The 19,299-nt window shown below is 43.7% G+C and overlaps 1 protein-coding gene across 1 annotated transcript in view; it reads left to right on the plus strand.

Moving 5' to 3' along the window:
• The window catches only part of wsb2 (WD repeat and SOCS box containing 2), a 29,290-nt gene continuing 9,991 nt past the window's right edge, over window positions 1-19,299 (plus strand). Inside the window, 7 exon segments of the mRNA XM_079517156.1 lie at window positions 1-389; window positions 3,510-3,681; window positions 4,653-4,807; window positions 4,810-4,851; window positions 6,481-6,612; window positions 7,464-7,564; window positions 15,998-16,194. Of these exon segments, the coding sequence (XP_079373282.1) occupies window positions 338-389; window positions 3,510-3,681; window positions 4,653-4,807; window positions 4,810-4,851; window positions 6,481-6,612; window positions 7,464-7,564; window positions 15,998-16,194 (851 nt within the window). The 5' untranslated portion in view covers window positions 1-337.

Below are 19,299 nucleotides of genomic sequence, written 5' to 3' on the forward strand. Positions count from 1 at the left end.
TTGACTCAGACAGTAGACACACACCGACCACAGTGAACACACACACCACAGTTTTTACATTCCGTGGAGGTGGTGACAGATGTGAGCAGCAGAACAACAAACAAACAAACAGGGAAATCCGCCCAGAAATAATTATAGAAGGGCTTCTTTCTTGTTGAACCTGTCTGTGGATTTTCTTTTATTTTACAATGGACTGTTGAACTGGACCCTGCTGCTGCTGTAGGGAGAATATTACATACCCAGGAAGTCTAGTCCAGTCAGCCCAGTCCGCCTTTAACGCGATCTGGAGGATGTGATAATCTTTGGATGTCAACCAACAACCTTCCGTTTGGCCACAATGTGCTCCTCGGAGCGAAACATAGCAGGACGTCTGCAAGAAGGGACATCATGTAAGTATATTATATTTGCAAGATCATGAAAGATGACATTAGCACAAAATAATAGTACACACATCACATCATAAACTCGGAGGACGTACCCTCGACTGGCTGTCTCGTCTACGTGGCGTAGTTACTTAATTCAGCTTATTTATAATCCATGATCCAGCAGCAAGGTTGCTGCTTCTGTTCTGCTGGCTTCTGGATGTACTAAAACATTCACAGAACTGTACTGTACTGCACTGTACTGTACTGTACTGTACTGTACTGTACTGTACTGTACTGTACTGTACTGTACTGTACTGTACTGTACTGTACTGTACTGTCATCATGTAGTGGAACAAGCTCTATTAAGCATTCAACGCCGATGCGCAGCGTTGGTTGAACGCTTGCATGGCTCTCTTTTTGAGCGAGTGTGTGTGTGTGCGTGCGTGCGTGCGTGCGTGCGGTGTATGTATACTCTGTACGACCCATTGACCCCCAGCAGCACTGATGCATTCAGGACTCACACGCACGCACACACTCACACTCACTGTGACACACACACACACTCACACTCACTGTGACACACACACACACACTCACACTCACTGTGACACACACACACACACTCACACTCACTGTGACACACACACACACACTCACACTCACTGTGACACACACACACTCACACTCACTGTGACACACACACGGTCACACACAAAAAAAACGTCCTGGACAACTGGGCACTAGGGGACATGTGGGCATCTGCATTAAGATTCGTGTCCACCACAATCTTTTCTTAATTAAAGGAGAATTCCAGAAGGCTTTCTTACCTTTATTTGTAGTTGTTACGTCCCCAACAAAGAGGTCCAGGTGTGATTTTGTGCAAAAGTGCATTATTGGCTATTTCCCGTGATATAAGCCCTCGATCGGGGTTGGGTTTTTGTGCTAATTCGCTTATTTCCATCAAAATAAGTAGTAAAGTGTGTCGCTTGGGTAGCCGCAATTTGCAATTTTTTTTATAATGGGATGAATCTAGAGTTGCAATACCCTCCATTGACTCCCCACTCATCCAATTTGGTTTGTGATCTGATTGTCTTAAACAACGTTAAACTCACAAACATTGCAGCATTGTCAATTTCTTGACAGAAAGTAGCTCATAACATGTCTACGGGGGATTTTTATGAAAAACAAGCTCGGCAGATTGAAAGAGGATAATTCAAGCTTGGACTAGAGCTGCAATGTTGGTGAGTTTAACGTCGTTTAAGACAAGCAGATCGCAAACCAAATTGGATGAGTGGGGAGTCAATGGAGGGTATTGCAACTCTAGATTCATCCCATTGTAAACAAATCTAGAGTTGCAAATTGCGGCTATCGCTTGGGATACTATTTACATTATGAAGAGAGGATATATACAAAATAAATAGATATTTTGAGCGATGGAAATAAGCGAATTAGCACAACACCCCATAGCCCCATTCAATTCAATGCAATTCATTGAGGGCTTATGGTAGGGGAAATAGCCAATAATGTGCTTTTGCACAAAACAACACCTGGACCTCTTTGGTGGGGACGTAACAACTACAAATAAAGGTAAGAAAGCCTTCTAGCAAGGAATTCTCCTTTAACCCATTTTGGTGTTAGCATTATGTTATGCTTTAGCTATTGAAAAATAGCAGATCTACAAGCTCATAGTGCGCCACCGAGTGGCGCGCTATGAACTTGTAGGTCTGCTATTTTTGAAAAATCGTAAAAATGTGGCACAAATCTTTGAATACTATTGAATAGGTATATATTCTTTCAGAGCGAACGTTTTTTTTATCTGGGTTAATGCCAGATGGTTTTGGTGACCACCTCACCTGCTACTGTAATTACAGCCCGCCGTGCCGTGCTTACTGCTTACGCTAACAACTGTGCTCGACTCCAAGGCACCAATCTTCTCCAACAGCAGTCACATCACATTCAACCTAACATTGACTATAAGTCATATAGTCTAGGCCAGTTGTTTAAACCCATTTAGGCCTGATGTCGAAATGAATAAAAAAAAGTCTTCTGAAAGAATATATATTCAAAGATTTGTGCCACATTTTCATGATTTTTCAAAAATAGCAGATCTACAAGCTCGTAGCGCGCCACCGAGTGGCGCGCTATGAGCTTGTAGATCTGCTATTTTTCAATAGCTAAAGTATAACATAATGCTTAGTTAAAACACCAAAAGGGGTTCCCGTCCAGAATGGGTTAACTTGTTTTCAACCCAGAAACCTAGAGTTTCAGAAGTACTATCTGAGGTAATGGGAACTAGAATTCCCCTCTTGCCTAATATTTTCTTGTTGAATGATGATTCAGCGATTGGGTTGACATTGACAAGGAGAAGACTCCTGCTCTTAGGGCTGACAGCTGCAAAAAAACTGCTTGTCCCAAAAACTTAAATCATGCCAACATCTCTGACTTATTTTCTTTTCTTTTAATTTTTCCAATGCTTTATTTATTTATTATTATTATTATGATTGTTTTTGATGTATTGTAATTTTTTATCTGTTTCGCTGTTCAACCTGTGGGGTGGGGGGGTGGGGTGGGGGAAACCCCCTTTTCTTTTAACAAAATATAAAATAAAAACTTGATCACAAAAAAAAAACTTGTTTTCAACCATTTTCATATGAAGGCCCATTATTTGTTCCCCATTTGAGCCACGGACGGAACCACCAATTAATGACACTAAAAGTGGTTGCACGCTGGCCGCGTTTTTCGGAAAAGCGATGGAGAAACGCCAATAAAAATTCCGAATTCGCATCCGATTCGGAAGTTTTTTAAATGTCTTTCCTTAGATTAGACGTTGATTAGCGGTTGTTTAAATATATAGACCGTCTATTATATTAGCCGTTTTTTATCGCATTTTTAGACGGCCCTTTAGACGAATATTAGATGTAGATTAGATTAGACCAAAAAATGCTCAGTGGGATCCTACTGTCTGGCAGGTAAATCTCTTTGAAAACCTTTTAGTGCTACTGATTGTGCGCAGGGGGGGGACAATTCACACATCTTGCCTGCCCAAAATGTAATTCCTGGAAACGCCACTGGTCGGAACAAAAGCCTGACTGTATCCCCCCCCCCCCCCCCCGGCTCTCTCTCTCTCTCTCTCTCTCCGTCCAGCGGCCGACCCGTCGGACCTGATCCTGGAGCTGAGGACCAGGCGGCCGCCGGCGCTGGACGGCCGCGCTGGCTGCGAGACGTGGAGCGTGGACTTCTCTCCGGACGGCTCCTGGTTCGCCTGGTCCATGGGCCACGGCATCGTGTGGGTCGTCGCCTGGCCACTGGACGCCGAGTAAGGGGTCAAGGTTTTTGTTTTATCCCATTTAGGCCTGACGTCGAAATGAAAAAAAAAAGTCTTCTAAATTCTGACAGTTTTCTGAAATACCTCCATGTTTCTGTATCAGTGGTGCTCAGTATTTCATGTCAAGGACCCCCCAAAAATGATATGTAATTGGCCCACGACCCCCATCTGAAAATATGTTGATCCAGGGACCCCCCCCCCAGAAGCAAAGATTTTAGTTAACGGAAAAAATATATATTCCAAATTTGCGCCACATTTTCACGGTTTTTCAAATCGTGAAGGTGTGGGCCAAGGTGAGCCAACCATGGCAATAAAACAATGTTCGGTGAGCCATTCTTCCCCCCCCCACACACACATCTGAGGTGTGGGCCAAGGTGAGCCATTCTTCCCCCCCCCCCCACACACACATCTGAGGTGTGGGCCAAGGTGAGCCATTCTTCCCCCCCCCCCCCCACACACATCTGAGGTGTGGGCCAAGGTGAGCCAACCATGGCAATAAATGCCAACTAAGGCCACATTTTTGTCAGTTCCCAGCTTTGAATGTATGGATGCCATTGGATATGATATAACAGCAGGCTTTATACAATAAGATACAGTACATTCATTGCTAAGTAAGTCACCCTTTGCTGAACAAATATAAGTTAAGAAAAGACTAAACTACAAGTAAAAATACAATTTCAATGAATTGCATGTAAATCCTTTTCATTCTAGTCTGCTAATGCTATTTCTCTCTCTCTCTCTCTCTCTCTCTCTCTCTCTCTCTCTCTCTCTCTCTCTCTCTCTCTCTCTCTCTCTCTCTCTTCTCTCTCTCTCTCTCTCTCTCTCTCTCTCTCTCTCTCTCTCTCTCTCTCTCTCTCTCTCTCTCTCTCTCTCTCTCTCTCTCTCTCTCTCTCTCTCTCTCTCTCTCTCTCCCCTTTTAACTAAAAAACACTCAATTAAATCAAATATAATGTCTCTTTCAGAGAAAGCCAGGAAGATGAAAGCGACAGAGAGGACAAGAGCTTCAGCTGCGACCAGGCCGTGTGGGGGCTGGCCTTTGGACCCAGACCCCACAAGACGTCCACGTGTCAGAACCAGAAGTACGTCCCGTCCAAGCCCACCACCCTGCTGCTGGCCACTGCCTGGAGGATGGCGTGATCAAACTGTGGAATGTCTTAACAGGTAATATAACAGCAGGCGGTACCTGCTCAGCGGGTCACTGTACTGGACTCTACTCTACTGTACACACATGACTGGTTCCGCTGATGTTTATGATGCTTAACAGGTAAACAGCAGGCGGTACCTGCTCAGCGGGTCACTGGACTGTAGGTACAGGTAAACAGCAGGCGGTACCTGCTCAGCGGGTCACTGGACTGGACTGTACTCTACTGTACACACATGACTGGTTCCGCTGATGTTTATGCCATGGGTTCCCAAAGTGGGGCCCGGGGACCCCTAGGGGTACTTGAGGGAGTTCCAGGGGGTACCTAGCTCAATTAGAGATATTAGGAAACAAATGGACCCTTATGGGTCTGTAACTCAGAGAGTGTACAAATGGAACCAAATGGACCCTAACGGGTCCATTTGGTTCCATTTGTACACTCTCAGAGTTAAATTAACAGTGGTTTTACAATATAAATAGGGGGTACCAGAGATAGAAATGCCATTAGATCGGGGGTCCGTAGCATAATGGCGTGTGAAACTGGGGGGTCCTTGAAATGAATATGTTTCGGAATCACTGCTAGAGCCGTAAAACTCCTCCCTTGTCGGGGTCTCTGGCATATGTTTTCAAACGGGGGTCCGTGGCCTAATAAATGTTGATTTGGGGGTCCTTGACACGAAGAAGTTTGGGAACCCCTGCTCTACCTATCCATATAGGATTATAGGATATACATAACGAGCTTAGAAAATATCTTTGTAATCATCATTAAACTCAGAGCAATAACCCACCTAATCCCTCCCCAGTCATGAGTTAGGAGTTTGAATGAATGTACAATTATGTGCAGGATGTAAATTATCATGTAATTTGTAGATGTGAATGGACTTAATTTAACTGACTACACTTTTTTGGAATATTTAATTTTAATAGAAAAACCTTCTCTCTCTCACACTAATGCCAGTGTGCCAGTGATCACCCTCCCCTGTGCCAATGTTGGCACAGGGGAGGGTGACCCGTGCCTAAGGTTGCCTACCCCTGCTCTACTGTACACACATGACTGGTTCCGCTGAATGCTTTGCAGTGTTGTTTTCGTCGACTAAAACTAAGACGAAAAATGTCCGTCAACTACCTTTTTCCAACTGAAGAAAACTAAATTGAAACTAAATGAAAACTGTGCTATGATGACTAAAACTATGACTAAATATACTGACGATTTCGTCAACAAATAAAAACTAGACTAAAATGTTAGGAAGGGACTAGTGGACAAGAGATCCAGTATAAGTCATTTTACACTTGGTTGCATGCTGAAAATAGCAGATCTACAAGCTCACCATGCGTCGCGCCGCGACGCATGGTGAGCTTGTAGATCGGTTATTTTCAGCAAGTGTAAAAACAGTCATTACGACGACATCAATGCCCACCAAAATACATTTTAGTCGACTAAATCAACTGCAGATTTAGTCGACTAAAATCTCATGGCATTTAGTCGACTAAAACTAGACTAACACTAACACATTCCAGGTGACTAAAATGTGACTAAAACTAAATAAACTATTCAAAAGACTATGACTAAAACTAAAATCAAAATTTGCTGCCAAAAACAACAACATTGATGCTTTGGTCTCCCTGTTCTGATCTTTCTGGACATCCAGGTCAGCCTCTGTTTGATCTCAAAGGCCACGAGGGGATCGTGAGGGACTTGGTGTTTCCTCCCAACGGGAAGCTGACCCTCGTATCGTCTTCTCGTGACAAGACCTTGAGGATCTGGGACTTGACAAAGAAAGGTGATCCACGCCGTTTTTGAGGGGGCGCTAGATTCTTGTCCTAACACAAACATTAAATGCCATTGACAATGAATGCAGAATTTACGCCATATGTAGAGTAGACGAGCAAATCGTCTATTTTGTCCGAACACAAACATTAAACATTAAAAAGAAGAGGCTGAACAAAGTATGTGACTGTAATCCCACAAAGCTCAAGGACTGTCATTCATCCAACATTCAGTTTACACATACTGTACGCCTGACTGAGTAGCTGCAGATCATTGATAGGCTCTTTGAATGTATTTTTCTCATAGCCTGTATCTGCTTAAGCTTAAAAAAAAAAAAATTAATTGACAACGAATGGAGACTTTACGTCAGTAAATGGACATGTTGCGGTCATGATGATGTACGGCGATAGGAGCGCCCCTCACTTTTCACACGTCTGGTGTGATTTTGTGTACTTAATCAGCTCTGTGTCAGATTCACAGGAATGGATCTGTTGTTCGCGATCTAAAAGAGGAAAATAAAACGTTTCTGCAGCAATAGTTAGTCTCTTATTCAGTGTATAGCTCGGGCTCTTGGCTTACCTGTGTGTGTCCTCTGTGTGTGTCCTGTGTGTGTCCTGTGTGTGTCCTCTGTGTCCCCTGTGTGTGTCCCCTGTGTGTGTCCTGTGTGTCCCCTGTGTGTGTCCTGTGTGTGTCCTGTGTGTGTCCTCTGTGTCCTGTGTGTCCCGTGTGTGTGTCCTGTGTGTCCCCTGTGTCCTGTGTATCCTGTGTGTGTGTGTGTGTGTGTGTGTGTCCTGTGTGTGTCCCCTGTGTGTGTGTCCCCTGTGTGTTCCCTGTGTGTGTGTCCCCTGTGTGTCCTTCCTGTAGGTAAATGTGTGCAGGTGCTCTCGGGCCATAAGGACTGGGTGAGCAGCTGCTGCATATCGCCAGACTGCAGCATGATTGCATCAGTGGGCAGATTCGACAGGGTGAGTTATGCTAATGTTGTGTTCATAACATATTGATGACATTCATCGTCTCATTATCTGTCGACGGAGATGAATGGCTAATTATAAACCAACCACAGCAGCCCTTTGACAATTTGCAGACGTCAAACGACCTGCTAGTTTAGCCCTCTATGGGACAGTGTCTGTCTGTCTGCTTTAGTTTAGCCCTCTACGGACAGACGGTGTCTGTCTGTCTGCTTTCCTAGACGCTGCCTTTTGAATTAATCAGCACTCAGCAGCTTGGAACTGCAAAGATAACCTAACCCTTCCTTTTGTTTAATCCATTCTGGACGGGAACCCCTTTTGGTGTTTCAAGGATTATGTTATACTTTAAGCTATTGGAAAAATAGCAGATCTACAAGATCTACAAGATCGTATATACGATCTTGTAGATCTGCTTTTTTTTTTTTTTTTTTTTAAGATCGTGAAAAAAAAACTCTTTGATTATATTATATTCTTCCAGAAGTAAAATCTTTGCTTCTTTGACGTGAAAAGGTTTGAGAACCACTGACATTGAAACATAGGGTTTTCAGAAAACTGTTAGAACTGTTTAGAACAGGGGTTCTCAACCCGTGGGTCGCCAAATAACTTTCAAAAAATACAAAATTTAATCTTTTTGTTTTTGCAACTGAATGGCATGGAAATGAAGAGTTTACATATAGTACACATAGTACATGCATACACCTTCCCTAATGATTATATCTGGTTTCAGTATTTATTTATGGTGTATTGTCTCTATTATTAAGGTTATTGTAGCAGTCAATTTATATTGGGGGTCGGGAGGGGGCGGGGCGGGGGTCCCGAGACATTGCCAAAGCATTTCCGTTTCCATTTCCATTTCCCTGGTTTAGAAGACATTTCTTGTATAGAATCGTCCTCAGGTCTAAATGGGTTAAGCCACTTGTCCTGCGTTGGTTCGTTGGCCTCACATCACTGGGTTTGACATGAACAAGATGTATTCTGGCCCCGACACGGTAGCAAATACTGACCTATAAATCCACTACCTGGGTTGGGTTGGGTTGGACGGCCATGACTGTGACAAATACTGACCTATAAATCCACTATCTGGGTTGGGTTGGGTTGGACGGCCATGACTGGGACAAATACTGACCTATAAATCCACTACCTGGGTTGGGTTGGGTTGGGTTGGACGGCCATGACTGGGACAAATACTGACCTATAAATCCACTACCTGGGTTGGGTTGGGTTGGACGGCCATGACTGTGACAAATACTGACCTATAAATCCACTATCTGGGTTGGGTTGGGTTGGACGGCCATGACTGGGACAAATACTGACCTATAAATCCACTACCTGGGTTGGGTTGGGTTGGGTTGGACGGCCATGACTGGGACAAATACTGACCTATAAATCCACTACCTGGGTTGGGTTGGGTTGGACGGCCATGACTGTGACAAAGTGTCCTAGTTCTGGGATCTAGATCTGGGACAGTTATTCCATTTAGGCCTATAAAAAGAATATATATATATATATTTGTGCCGCATTTTTACGATTTTTCAAAAATAGCAGACCTACAGAGCTTTCAGTTCAATTTTTTCATGTGATTTTCAGTTTCATGTCAAGGACCCCCAAAGATATATGTATTTGGCCGCCGACCCCCATCTGAAAATATGTTGTTCCAGGGACCACCCCCAGAAGCAAAGTTAAAAACGTTCGCTCTGAAAGAATATATATTCAAAGATTTGCACCACATTTCCACGATTTTTCAATAATAGCTGACCTACAAGCTCGTAGCGCGCCACTCGGTGGCGCGCTACGAGCTTGTAGATCTGCTATTTTTCAATAGCTAAAGTATAACATAATGCTTAGTTAAAACACCAAAAGGGGTTCCCGTCCTGAATGGGTTATGGACCGTCTATTCACAGTGGCACTAGATTCTAGATCAACGGGTGCTGCTGTAAATAGATGGTCCACCCATTAGAAATGAATTTGAAGCACCTTTTTTGTGTGTGTGTGTGTGTGTACGTGCGCGCATATGTATATATATCCTTTTTTATTTATTTTTGTCCTTGTGGTTTAAGTCTTTTCTTTAACTTTTATTTGTTCAACAAAGCGTGACTGAGCAATAATGTACTTTTACAGCCTGCTGTATATTCTATCCACGCGCGCCACTCGGTGGCGCGCTACGAGCTTGTAGATCTGCTATTTTTCAATAGCTAAAGCATAACATAATGCTTGAACACCAAAAGGGGTTCCCGCCCAAAATGGGTTAAGGCCAGTCCACACCAATGCAGCTCCTTGCAACTGCCATCGGGAATAACGGTTGCGAGTAGTTGCATGTTGCATTGGTGCGTTCTGGCCTTGTCAAAGGCGCCGGGCCGGCCATTGTGGAAAAAACTTTATCTAAATTTAAAAGAGAAAAGCACAAAGTCGCATGAACTACATACAGTCTATTTCAGGGTGGCCGGAAATAGACTGACTGTATCTAAAGGTTGGTGTTTTCTCTTTTTTCATTTAACCCATTTTGGTGTTTCAAGCATTATGTCATGCTTTAGCTATTGAAAAATAGCAGATCTACAAGCTCATAGCGCGCCACCGAGTGGCGCACTACGAGCTTGTAGGTCTGCTATTTTTGAAGAATCGTGGAAATGTGGTGCAAATCTTTGAATATATATATTCTTTCAGAGCGAACGTTTTTAACTTTGCTTCTGGGGTGGTCACTGCACAACATATTTTCAGATGGGAGTCGGCGGCCAAATACATATATTTTTGGGGGTCCTTGACATGAAACTGTTTGAGAACCGTTACTGACATAGAAACATGGGTTTTTCAGAAAACTGTCAGGATTTAGAAGACATTTGTAGAATCGTTCCCAGGTCAAAATGGGTTAAGTTCCCATTGCATCATGGCTCTGAGTTTGTGCCACTGCTTTATCCTTTGACTCTAAACGTTTAACGTTTTCCAGTCCAACCATGTGGTACTATTCTTCTTAAATTCATTAATTTATTCTTTTTGGTTTGCTTGGCCAGACAGTCTGGGTTATCTTAACAGTTCTACTGCGAAATACGCGTTACCCGCTATTTAATCAAATATTCTACGCTGCAGAGATTGTTTTATTACCTTTTAGAGCATACGCTGAAGTATTTGCAGCTTTCAACGACAAAAATCCGTCCGTCGGCATGTTATGATCATCCACAGCAGCGGCCATTACAATGCGCTACAGGGTCCGCCTCTATGAGGCATTGTAGTCCAAACAAACCCCCCGTCCACTTACATTGAGCTCAATTTCCCAGAAGCCCTAGCAGCCCAGATGATGACTTGATTTCCGGTTTCGTCATCATAACGCGACGGCCTCGTCATCAGGTCCCGGATAAATCCGCTGTTTCTTTTTAATTCTTTTAAAACGGTGAATTAAACGCATTAAACAAATGTCGTATTACGCGCGGTGTGGAACCCTGGATTAAACAATTAGTGGCCGTCAAACTGTTAATCTTAATTAGGTTTATTTTTAAACGTAGACAAAACAAAAAAGTGTTTGGGAGAGAGAGATGATGTGTACAGAAATGTTAAAGTACAATACAATATAATACTCATAGGAAGACATAAGAGAATATATGAAGTTGTGAGCAATAATTTAAATAAGTAAACAAAAAAATAGACGCATGAGTAAGACAGAATTTCAGTCATTCAATCCTTGCCACTGCAAAATCTGGTCGCAAAGGTATTCACCCAAATTAGACCAAAACTTTATACATTTCTCCTTCTGCAGTCTGAGACAGAAAGTGATCTGTTCCATATTATAAATATAATTTACTGTATCTATCCCTTCTTTTATGGTGGGGGGGGCCTCAGGAAGCAACCAGTGTCGTGTAAATACCTTTCTACACGCATATAGCCTATTGGGTTTAACCCATTTTGGGCGGGAACCCCTTCTGGTTTTAGCATTATGATATGCTTTAGCTATTGAAAAATAGCAGATCTACAAGCTCATAGCGCGCCACTCGGTGGTGCGCTATGAACTTGTAGGTCTGTTATTTTTGAAAAATCACACCCATGTGAACTGAGTGGTGCAACTCTCAGCACTATTTCTCTCTCTCTGTTTCTGGCACGACAGCGCCCCTACTGGTACTCATGAGTCACACATGAGTCACACACAAACATAGGTTAACACGAGTCACATAGGTGAACACGGACATTGCTGTTCCTTGGAGTGGTTGCACCACTCAAAAATCGAAGAACGACTGACATAGAAACATAGCTTTTTCAGAAAACTGTCAGGATGTAGAAGACATTTTTTTCAGAATCTGATCTCAGGTCAGAATTGATTAAACCTAGACTTTTGGCAGAAGGGTTTGTTTAGATTGCAAAAAAGCCAACCCTCTGAGAACCCCAGATCTCCACATGGTGCTGCCTTTCCCTCCCTCCCGGGGTAACGGGCTCCTCTCTAATTAATATTCTGGGCAGGTAGCCCCTCTCTCACCGATGACGCATTCCAAGGTCGTTGTCACCGTTAACAGCCCATGAAAATCACGCCGACTCAAAGCACCCTAAACCCAAATCTAGTGGCTTCAATGAATGGACTATATAGTACTATAGTCAATCACTATAGTCACTATAGTGATAGAAAAGACAGGCCTGGGCTGTGGCTAAGCAAAAGCAAAGCAAAGTTACTATATTTACCCAGGGTAACTGGACTAAGCATCAGATACTTGTTTCCAGCCAGGCCCTGCTCATAGAACATTTCATGGTAGTGGTTCAATGCCTTGCTCAAGGGCACTTCAGCGGTGGTAATTTGAACGTGCCGGTCCGGGGATACGAACTGGTGACCTTCCGGTATCAAGACCGCTCCGCAAACCGTTCGGCCACCGCTACTCAGTGGTCCAGGCACCTTGGCTGGCAATCCAGTCTGGCAGTGTGCCGCGGGTTCGACTCCCGCTCCTGACGGCCTTTACTGCATGTCTCCCCCCCCCCCATAAAATATATAAAATAAAGGCGAAAGCCACAAAAAAAACATTACAAAAAAAATAAAAGACAGAGAAACACTGTCCTTCCTCTCTTTTCGCTTCTAGATTTTGTGTCCTTGATTGTCCTTTGTCAAATATTTAAGCCTAATGTCGATGATTGAACTTGAAAGTTGTACTTCTGCTTAGTTAGCAGTTTGCGTGCTCTGTGTTTTCGTTGTGGACCCTCCAGACTTTTGGCCAGTCCATGTTGAGAGGGAGGGAGTGCTCGGCCAGTGTCAGTGATAACCCATTTCGACCGGAGAAAAGATTCAACAAATGCCTCCTAAATCCTGACAGTTTTCTGAAAAACCCTATGTTTCTATGTCAGTGGTTCTCACAGGGTTAAAACCCTATGTTTCTATGTCAGTGGTTCTCACAGGGTTAAAACCCTATGTTTCTATATCAGTGGTTCTCAAACATGTTCACGTCAAGGACCCCCAAGATTATCTGTATTTGGCCAGCCGACCCCCCCCCCCCCATCTGAAATTATGTTGTTTCAGGGAGCTAATATTTGAGTTAAAAATATTCACTGTGAAAGAATATATTTTCACAATCTTTCAAAAAATAGCAGACCTACAAGTTCATAGCGCGGCACTCGGTGCCGCGCTATGAGCTTGTAGATCTGCTATTTTTCAACAGCTAAAGCATAACATGATGCTTAGTTAAAACACCAAAAGGGGTTCCTGCCCAGAATGGGATAAGAGACAAGCCATTAGGCCGATTTCTCTCCGCTCTGTGAGCTCATTACATTCATTACCACGGGCAAAAAAACAGAAAAGAAACCACCCACACAAAAAACCTGCACAGCCTTCTATGGGCACCACAAATAGAACCGGCCCGCTGGGAATGATCCTGTTTATTCTTGATATTCAAAATCCATCCCTGCCAAGTTCAACCTCCAAATCGTCCCATTTTTGGCACTGACTGAGCGGTTCGGGGACTGAGTGCATGCCTGGCTCAAGGGCAGCTTGACCATCTCTGCTGCTGATTTGAGGGGTTGAACATACATTCCTCATTCAACTTTTTTTTCACCCTAGATTGTATGCCTGATTTCTACATGGTTGTGTTTTTCCCGGAAAATAGCAGATCTACAATCTCTAAAAAAGTAGAGCAGCTATTTCCTGTGTTGCGAATGTGGCACAAAAACCAATTTAGGACGCGGGAACCCCTTTTGGTGTTATAAGAATTATGTAGCTGTTGGAAAAATAGCAGATCTACAAGCTCATAGCGTGGCACCGAGTGCCGCGCTACGTACGAGCTTGTAGATCTGCTATTTTTTGAAAAATCGTGAAATGTGTGCAAATCTTTGAATATGTGTTATTTCACAGCGTTTCACAACGTTTTTAACACAAATATTTGCTTCTGGGGGGGTCCTTCGTGGCCAAATACATATCATTCTGGGGGTCCTTGACATGAAATAGTTTGAGAACCACCGATATAGGAACATAGGGTTTTTCAGAAGAACACTGTCAGGATTTAGAAGATATTTATAGAATGTGCTTTTAGTCCTTCACCTTCACAAATAATACCGTATTCTGGTCTGGAAACAAGCACACTTTTCTAACCTCCAGACTCTGCCACCACACTGCAGAAGGTTGAGTGAGTCTTGGGCACAGCATTATGCCAGAATGCTGCTAGGTCACAGTACTGCATGTGTTTTAATTATTTTTTTATTGAACCTTTTATTTAACCAGTAAAAACCACATTGAGACTGAAGTCTCTTTTACACAGTGTGAAGATGCGACATCAGTGACACAGCTCTGCCAGTAACAATGAATACAGGACAACCCCCCCCCCCCCCCCCCCCCCCACCAGAAGCAAAGATTTGAGTTAAAAACGTTCGCTCTGAAAGAATTTATATTCAAAGATCTGCGCCACATTTTCACGATTAAAAATAAATAGCAGAGTGCCGCGCTACGAGCTTGTAGATCTGCTATTTTTCAATAGCTAAAGTAAAACACCCAAAAGGAGGTTCCCGTCCTGGATGGGTGAAGTGGTTAAAATCATCCTTCCACTGAATGCTTTCCTTCCGTCCATCCCTGCTGACCGGCAGGCAGCATGGACTGGTTTGGTGGGTCTAGATCCCCAGCTATGCTCTAGGGCATTAAGCAACTAGTCGACTAGTTTACTAGTAAATCCACTAGTCGACCTTGCTGGTACTAGTTGATAAGAAAAAAAAAATATATATATATATATATATTATTATTTTTTCCCCGATTTTGTAGGCCTCAAGATCAGGTAGATTATAGTTATAGTCACCAATGTACACAGTTTTTAAATGTACAAATATGTATTTCCAAAAAAACAAAAACAAGTTTTTGTTTTTTTACATAATAGGTGGTTAAACAACTAGTCGACTAGTAAACTAGGCAACTAGGCAACTAGTCGACTAGTAAACTAGGCAACTAGTCAACTAGTAAAAATGACTCTGGTTCTCTCCACCCGGTTCCGGAGCGGTGCTGTTCTTCTAATTAATTTCCCCAGCGGCCCAGCTGTTCATTCCTCTAGAGAGAGAGAGAGAGCTGTTCTCAATCTACTGTCTTCCTCTCCAGTTCATTCCTCTAGAGAGAGAGAGCTGTTCGGCCCAGTAGTTCATTCCTCTAGAGAGAGAGAGAGAGCTGTTCTCAATCTACTGTCTTCCTCTCCAGTTCATTCCTCTAGAGAGAGAGAGCTGTTCGGCCCAGTAGTTCATTCCTCTAGAGAGAGAGAGAGAGCTGTTCTCAATCTACTGTCTTCCTCTCCAGTTCATTCCTCTAGAGAGAGAGAGCTGTTCTCAATCTACTGTCTTCCTCTCCAGTTCATTCCTCTAGAGAGAGAGAGCTGTTCTCAATCTACTGTCTTCCTCTCCAGTTCATTCCTCTAGAGAGAGAGAGCTGTTCTCAATCTACTGTCTTCCTCTCCAGTTCATTCCTCTAGAGAGAGCTGTTCGGCCCAGTAGTTCATTCCTCTAGAGAGAGAGAGAGAGAGCTGTTCTCAATCTACTGTCTTCCTCTCCAGAGGAGCTTCCAGGCATTGTTGTAAACTTGCTCTCATTTTCTCTGACGGATCATATTTATATTGTTCTGTAGAGTCACTGAAAATCTAAATCTCTTTTTTGCAAAGGACCAGTCTTGACCAGCACACACACACAGCATCACAAAATGAGTGTTTTAACCCATTTTGGGGTGGGAACCCCTTTTGGTGTTAGCATTATGTTATGCTTTAGCTATTGAAAAACAGCAGATCTACAAGCTCATAGCGCGCCACCGAGTGGCGCGCTATGAGCTTGTAGGTCTGCTATTTTTGAAAAATCGAAGAACGACTGACATAGAAACATAGCCTTTTCAGAAAACTGTCAGGATGTAGAAGACATTTTTAGAATCTGATCTCAGGTCAGAATGGGTTAAACTCACTGTTTAACGACAATGACAACCGTCCGTGACGCAGCGATGTGTTTGGTCTCCCTGAACAGATGGTGTGTCTGTGGAGCCTGCGGTCGTACACCTTCATCAGGAACCTGACGGGAGGGGCCCACAAGACCTTCTACCTGCTGACCTCCTGTGATTTCTCCCCCGACGGGGCCCTGCTTGCCACCGCGGCGTACAGCGGCTCCACCTGGTGGATCGACCTGTGGGACCCTTACACCGCCGAGAAACTGGCCACGCTGGTGTACGTTGCACTCTCTTCTTAATAGACCTGTGGGACCCTTACACTGCAGAGAAACTGGCCACGCTGGTGTACGTTGCACTCTCTTCTTAATAGACCTGTGGGACCCTTACACTGCAGAGAAACTGGCCACGCTGGTGTACGTTGCACTCTCTTAACACATTCTGTACATAGGACGTCTGGAAACGTCATAGGGAATCGAACCGAGGGGTACATACGACGTCTGTAGACGTCCTCCTAGCGCATCCTCAATGATACCAGGCGAGAGAGGAATATTCAGATTTTTTTTCCTTTTTTGTATTTTTCAGTTCGCCTTTCGGCTACCGTATGCTACGCTCTGCACTCATGTTAGCTTACCGTTGACTTAGCTGTTAGCGCGGCAGAAAGAATGACTCGTCTCTCCTAATCCAGGGCGCTCTCCATGGTGTTGAACTGATCGATATACTGGCGCTTCATTTCTGCTCCTCATCCGTCTCTCCCGCAAAATATGAACGCTTTTTAGGGTAGAGGGTAGGTACCCTCACATGTTCTCCCCGTGTCCCCTAGGGTAGGTACCCTCACAAAAAACATGCAGTAATCCTGGTCTCTAAACTACCTCCCCCTGGCCAGCCGGGGCGCCTGATGGAGGGGAAAGGAACTGGTCAGAATAACGTGTTCCTTCCACGCACTACGTCCGGCCGGGGAAATTCTCCCCTGTCAGGTGAAAAGAAGCAGCTTGGACTCCTCATGCATAGAAGGAGGCATGAGGTCAGTCCGCTGCCCTCCCCAGGTTGGCAGAGGAAGTGTAGCGCCCAGGATTACATTAGATAATTGACACTGGGTGAAAAAATGGGTTGCAAAATCATGGGATAAAAAATAAAAAAAATTATAATAATCACCCGCTGTCCTCACTCAAACAAGCTTATGTAAAGAAGGATAATGTTGCCCAGGCGGTGGCGTAACCGTCTGGGCACCCGACTGGTAATCCAGTCGCAGTGTGCCGCGGGTTCGACTCCCGAGCCCGACACGGCCTTTACTGCATGTCTTCCCCCATCTCTCTCCCGTTTCCTGTCAGCCTACTGTCAAAAACCAATAAAAGGCGTAAGCCGCAAAAAATAAAAAAAAGAAGGATAATGTTGGCCAAATTCGAGAGCTTGTAGATTTGATGTGAGCACTCAGACTGTCTGAAAGTTTAACCAGTAATCCACAGTTTCCACACGTAATCTGACTCTGAAGGGGGAAAACACAGAATGCTCACACATATGCAGATTGACAGTTTGCACAATAGCCTCGGAATCCCAGACGTTTTTATTTCCAGGGAGAAAAGAAAAGTCTGGGTCCGAGTCCACTTCAATACGGCATAGAGTAGCACAAACGTAGATCACTCTCTGCTGATTTCTGATCGTCTGCACCTTTGTTAAATTGACACACGCACACATGTACACACACACACACACTCCTCTCTCTCTCTGTCGCTCTAATTAATTAGTCTCATGTCTAGCAGCTGTGCATAGTTTCTCCCGGCGGATCCTGCCGGGAGCTGCCTATGCCATAAAAAGCATAGGTGAGTTCCAGGCTAGTTGCACAACCAGAACCGTTTGTTTGACTTCAAATTTCAACGTGCATTTTAGTGTTCAATGTGCTCAGCTCAGATCTACATGCACTGCAATACTGCAACCAATCTAAATTCCTTTAAACCATTTTGGGCGGGAACCCCTGTTGGTGTTTTAAGCATTATGTTCTACTTTAGCTATTGAAAAATAGCAGATCTACAAGCTCATAGCGCGCCACCGAGTGGCGCGCTACGAGCTTGTAGGTCTGCTATTTTTGAAAGGTCGTGAAAATGTGGTGCAAATCTTTGAATATATATTTCAGAGCAAACATTTTTAACTAAAATATTGGCTTCTGGGAGGGGGTCCGTGGAACAACATATTTTCAGATGGGGGTCTGCGGCCAAATACAGATAATTCTGGGGGTCCTTTTACATGAAAAAGGTTGAGCACCACTGACATAGAAACATGGGTTTTTCAGAAAAATTTTAGGATTTAGAAGCCTTTTTTTAATCGACTTCAGTCCAAAATGGGTTAACCAATGCAGCGCGGGAACCCCTTTGTGTATTATGTTATACTTTAGCTACTACTACTAATACTTTAGCAACGCGTCGCACTGCTAAATGTAGAACGGCTATTTTCAGCAAGTGTAAAATCAGCCATTATGACGACATCAAGGCCCGCCAAAACACATTCTAGTCGACTAAATCTACTGTAGATTTAGTCGACTAAAATCGTATGATATTTAGTCTAACTAAAACTAGACTAAACACTAACACATTCCAGGTGACTAAAATGTGACTAAATGAAACTAAATGAAAATGTTTCAAGAGACTATGACTAAAACTAGACTAACACTAAAACATTCCAGGTGACTAAAATGTGACTGAAACTAAATAAACTATTCAAGAGACTATGACTAAAACTAAAATAGAAATGCGCTGCCAAAAACAACACTGGGCTGAGCCAGTGGTTCAGGGGGGGGGGGGGTCGGAAGGTTCCCGGTTAGATCCCCCGGCTCCTCCTCCTGGCTGCTTGTCCTTGAGCAAGACACTGAACTCAAGACAAACTGGTCCCGATGAGCAGGTTGCTTCCCTCCTCCTCCACCATCGGTGTGTGAATGGGAAATGAATGCATTGTGAAGCATACGTGCTATATAGACAAAAATGGTAAAGTTGTCTTCGTCAGTTTGTGGTGAAGGAGAAGGACATGTAGCTTGTATTTTGTTTAAGCCCAGTTAGTGCCCCCAGGCAGGTACATTCAATACAGGCGCTAACTTTCACTAATTACATGGGTAGCACTAAGCCAAAGTATGAGCAGGTGTCTTATGTCTGACTGGTGTAACCTGTCCCGTTACTGCACTGTCAGGTTTACTCCTTTGTTTGAGAGTTAAAGTGCTGTGCATTCGTTTGACATCTGACTCAAAAGTACAGAGTGGCTACGTGGCAATAGAACATACTGTACTGGAACCGCTTGAATTACGTCTAAATGAGTAGCTTAACACATGTTCCTGTCGTTTTTTTTTTTTTTAAGTCGGCAGGCTTGCCCATACTTGTCGAAAACAATCGTACTGATCCGA

The sequence above is a fragment of the Electrona antarctica genome (assembly GCF_951216825.1).
Source record: "Electrona antarctica genome assembly, chromosome: 12".
Taxonomy (NCBI): domain Eukaryota; kingdom Metazoa; phylum Chordata; class Actinopteri; order Myctophiformes; family Myctophidae; genus Electrona; species Electrona antarctica.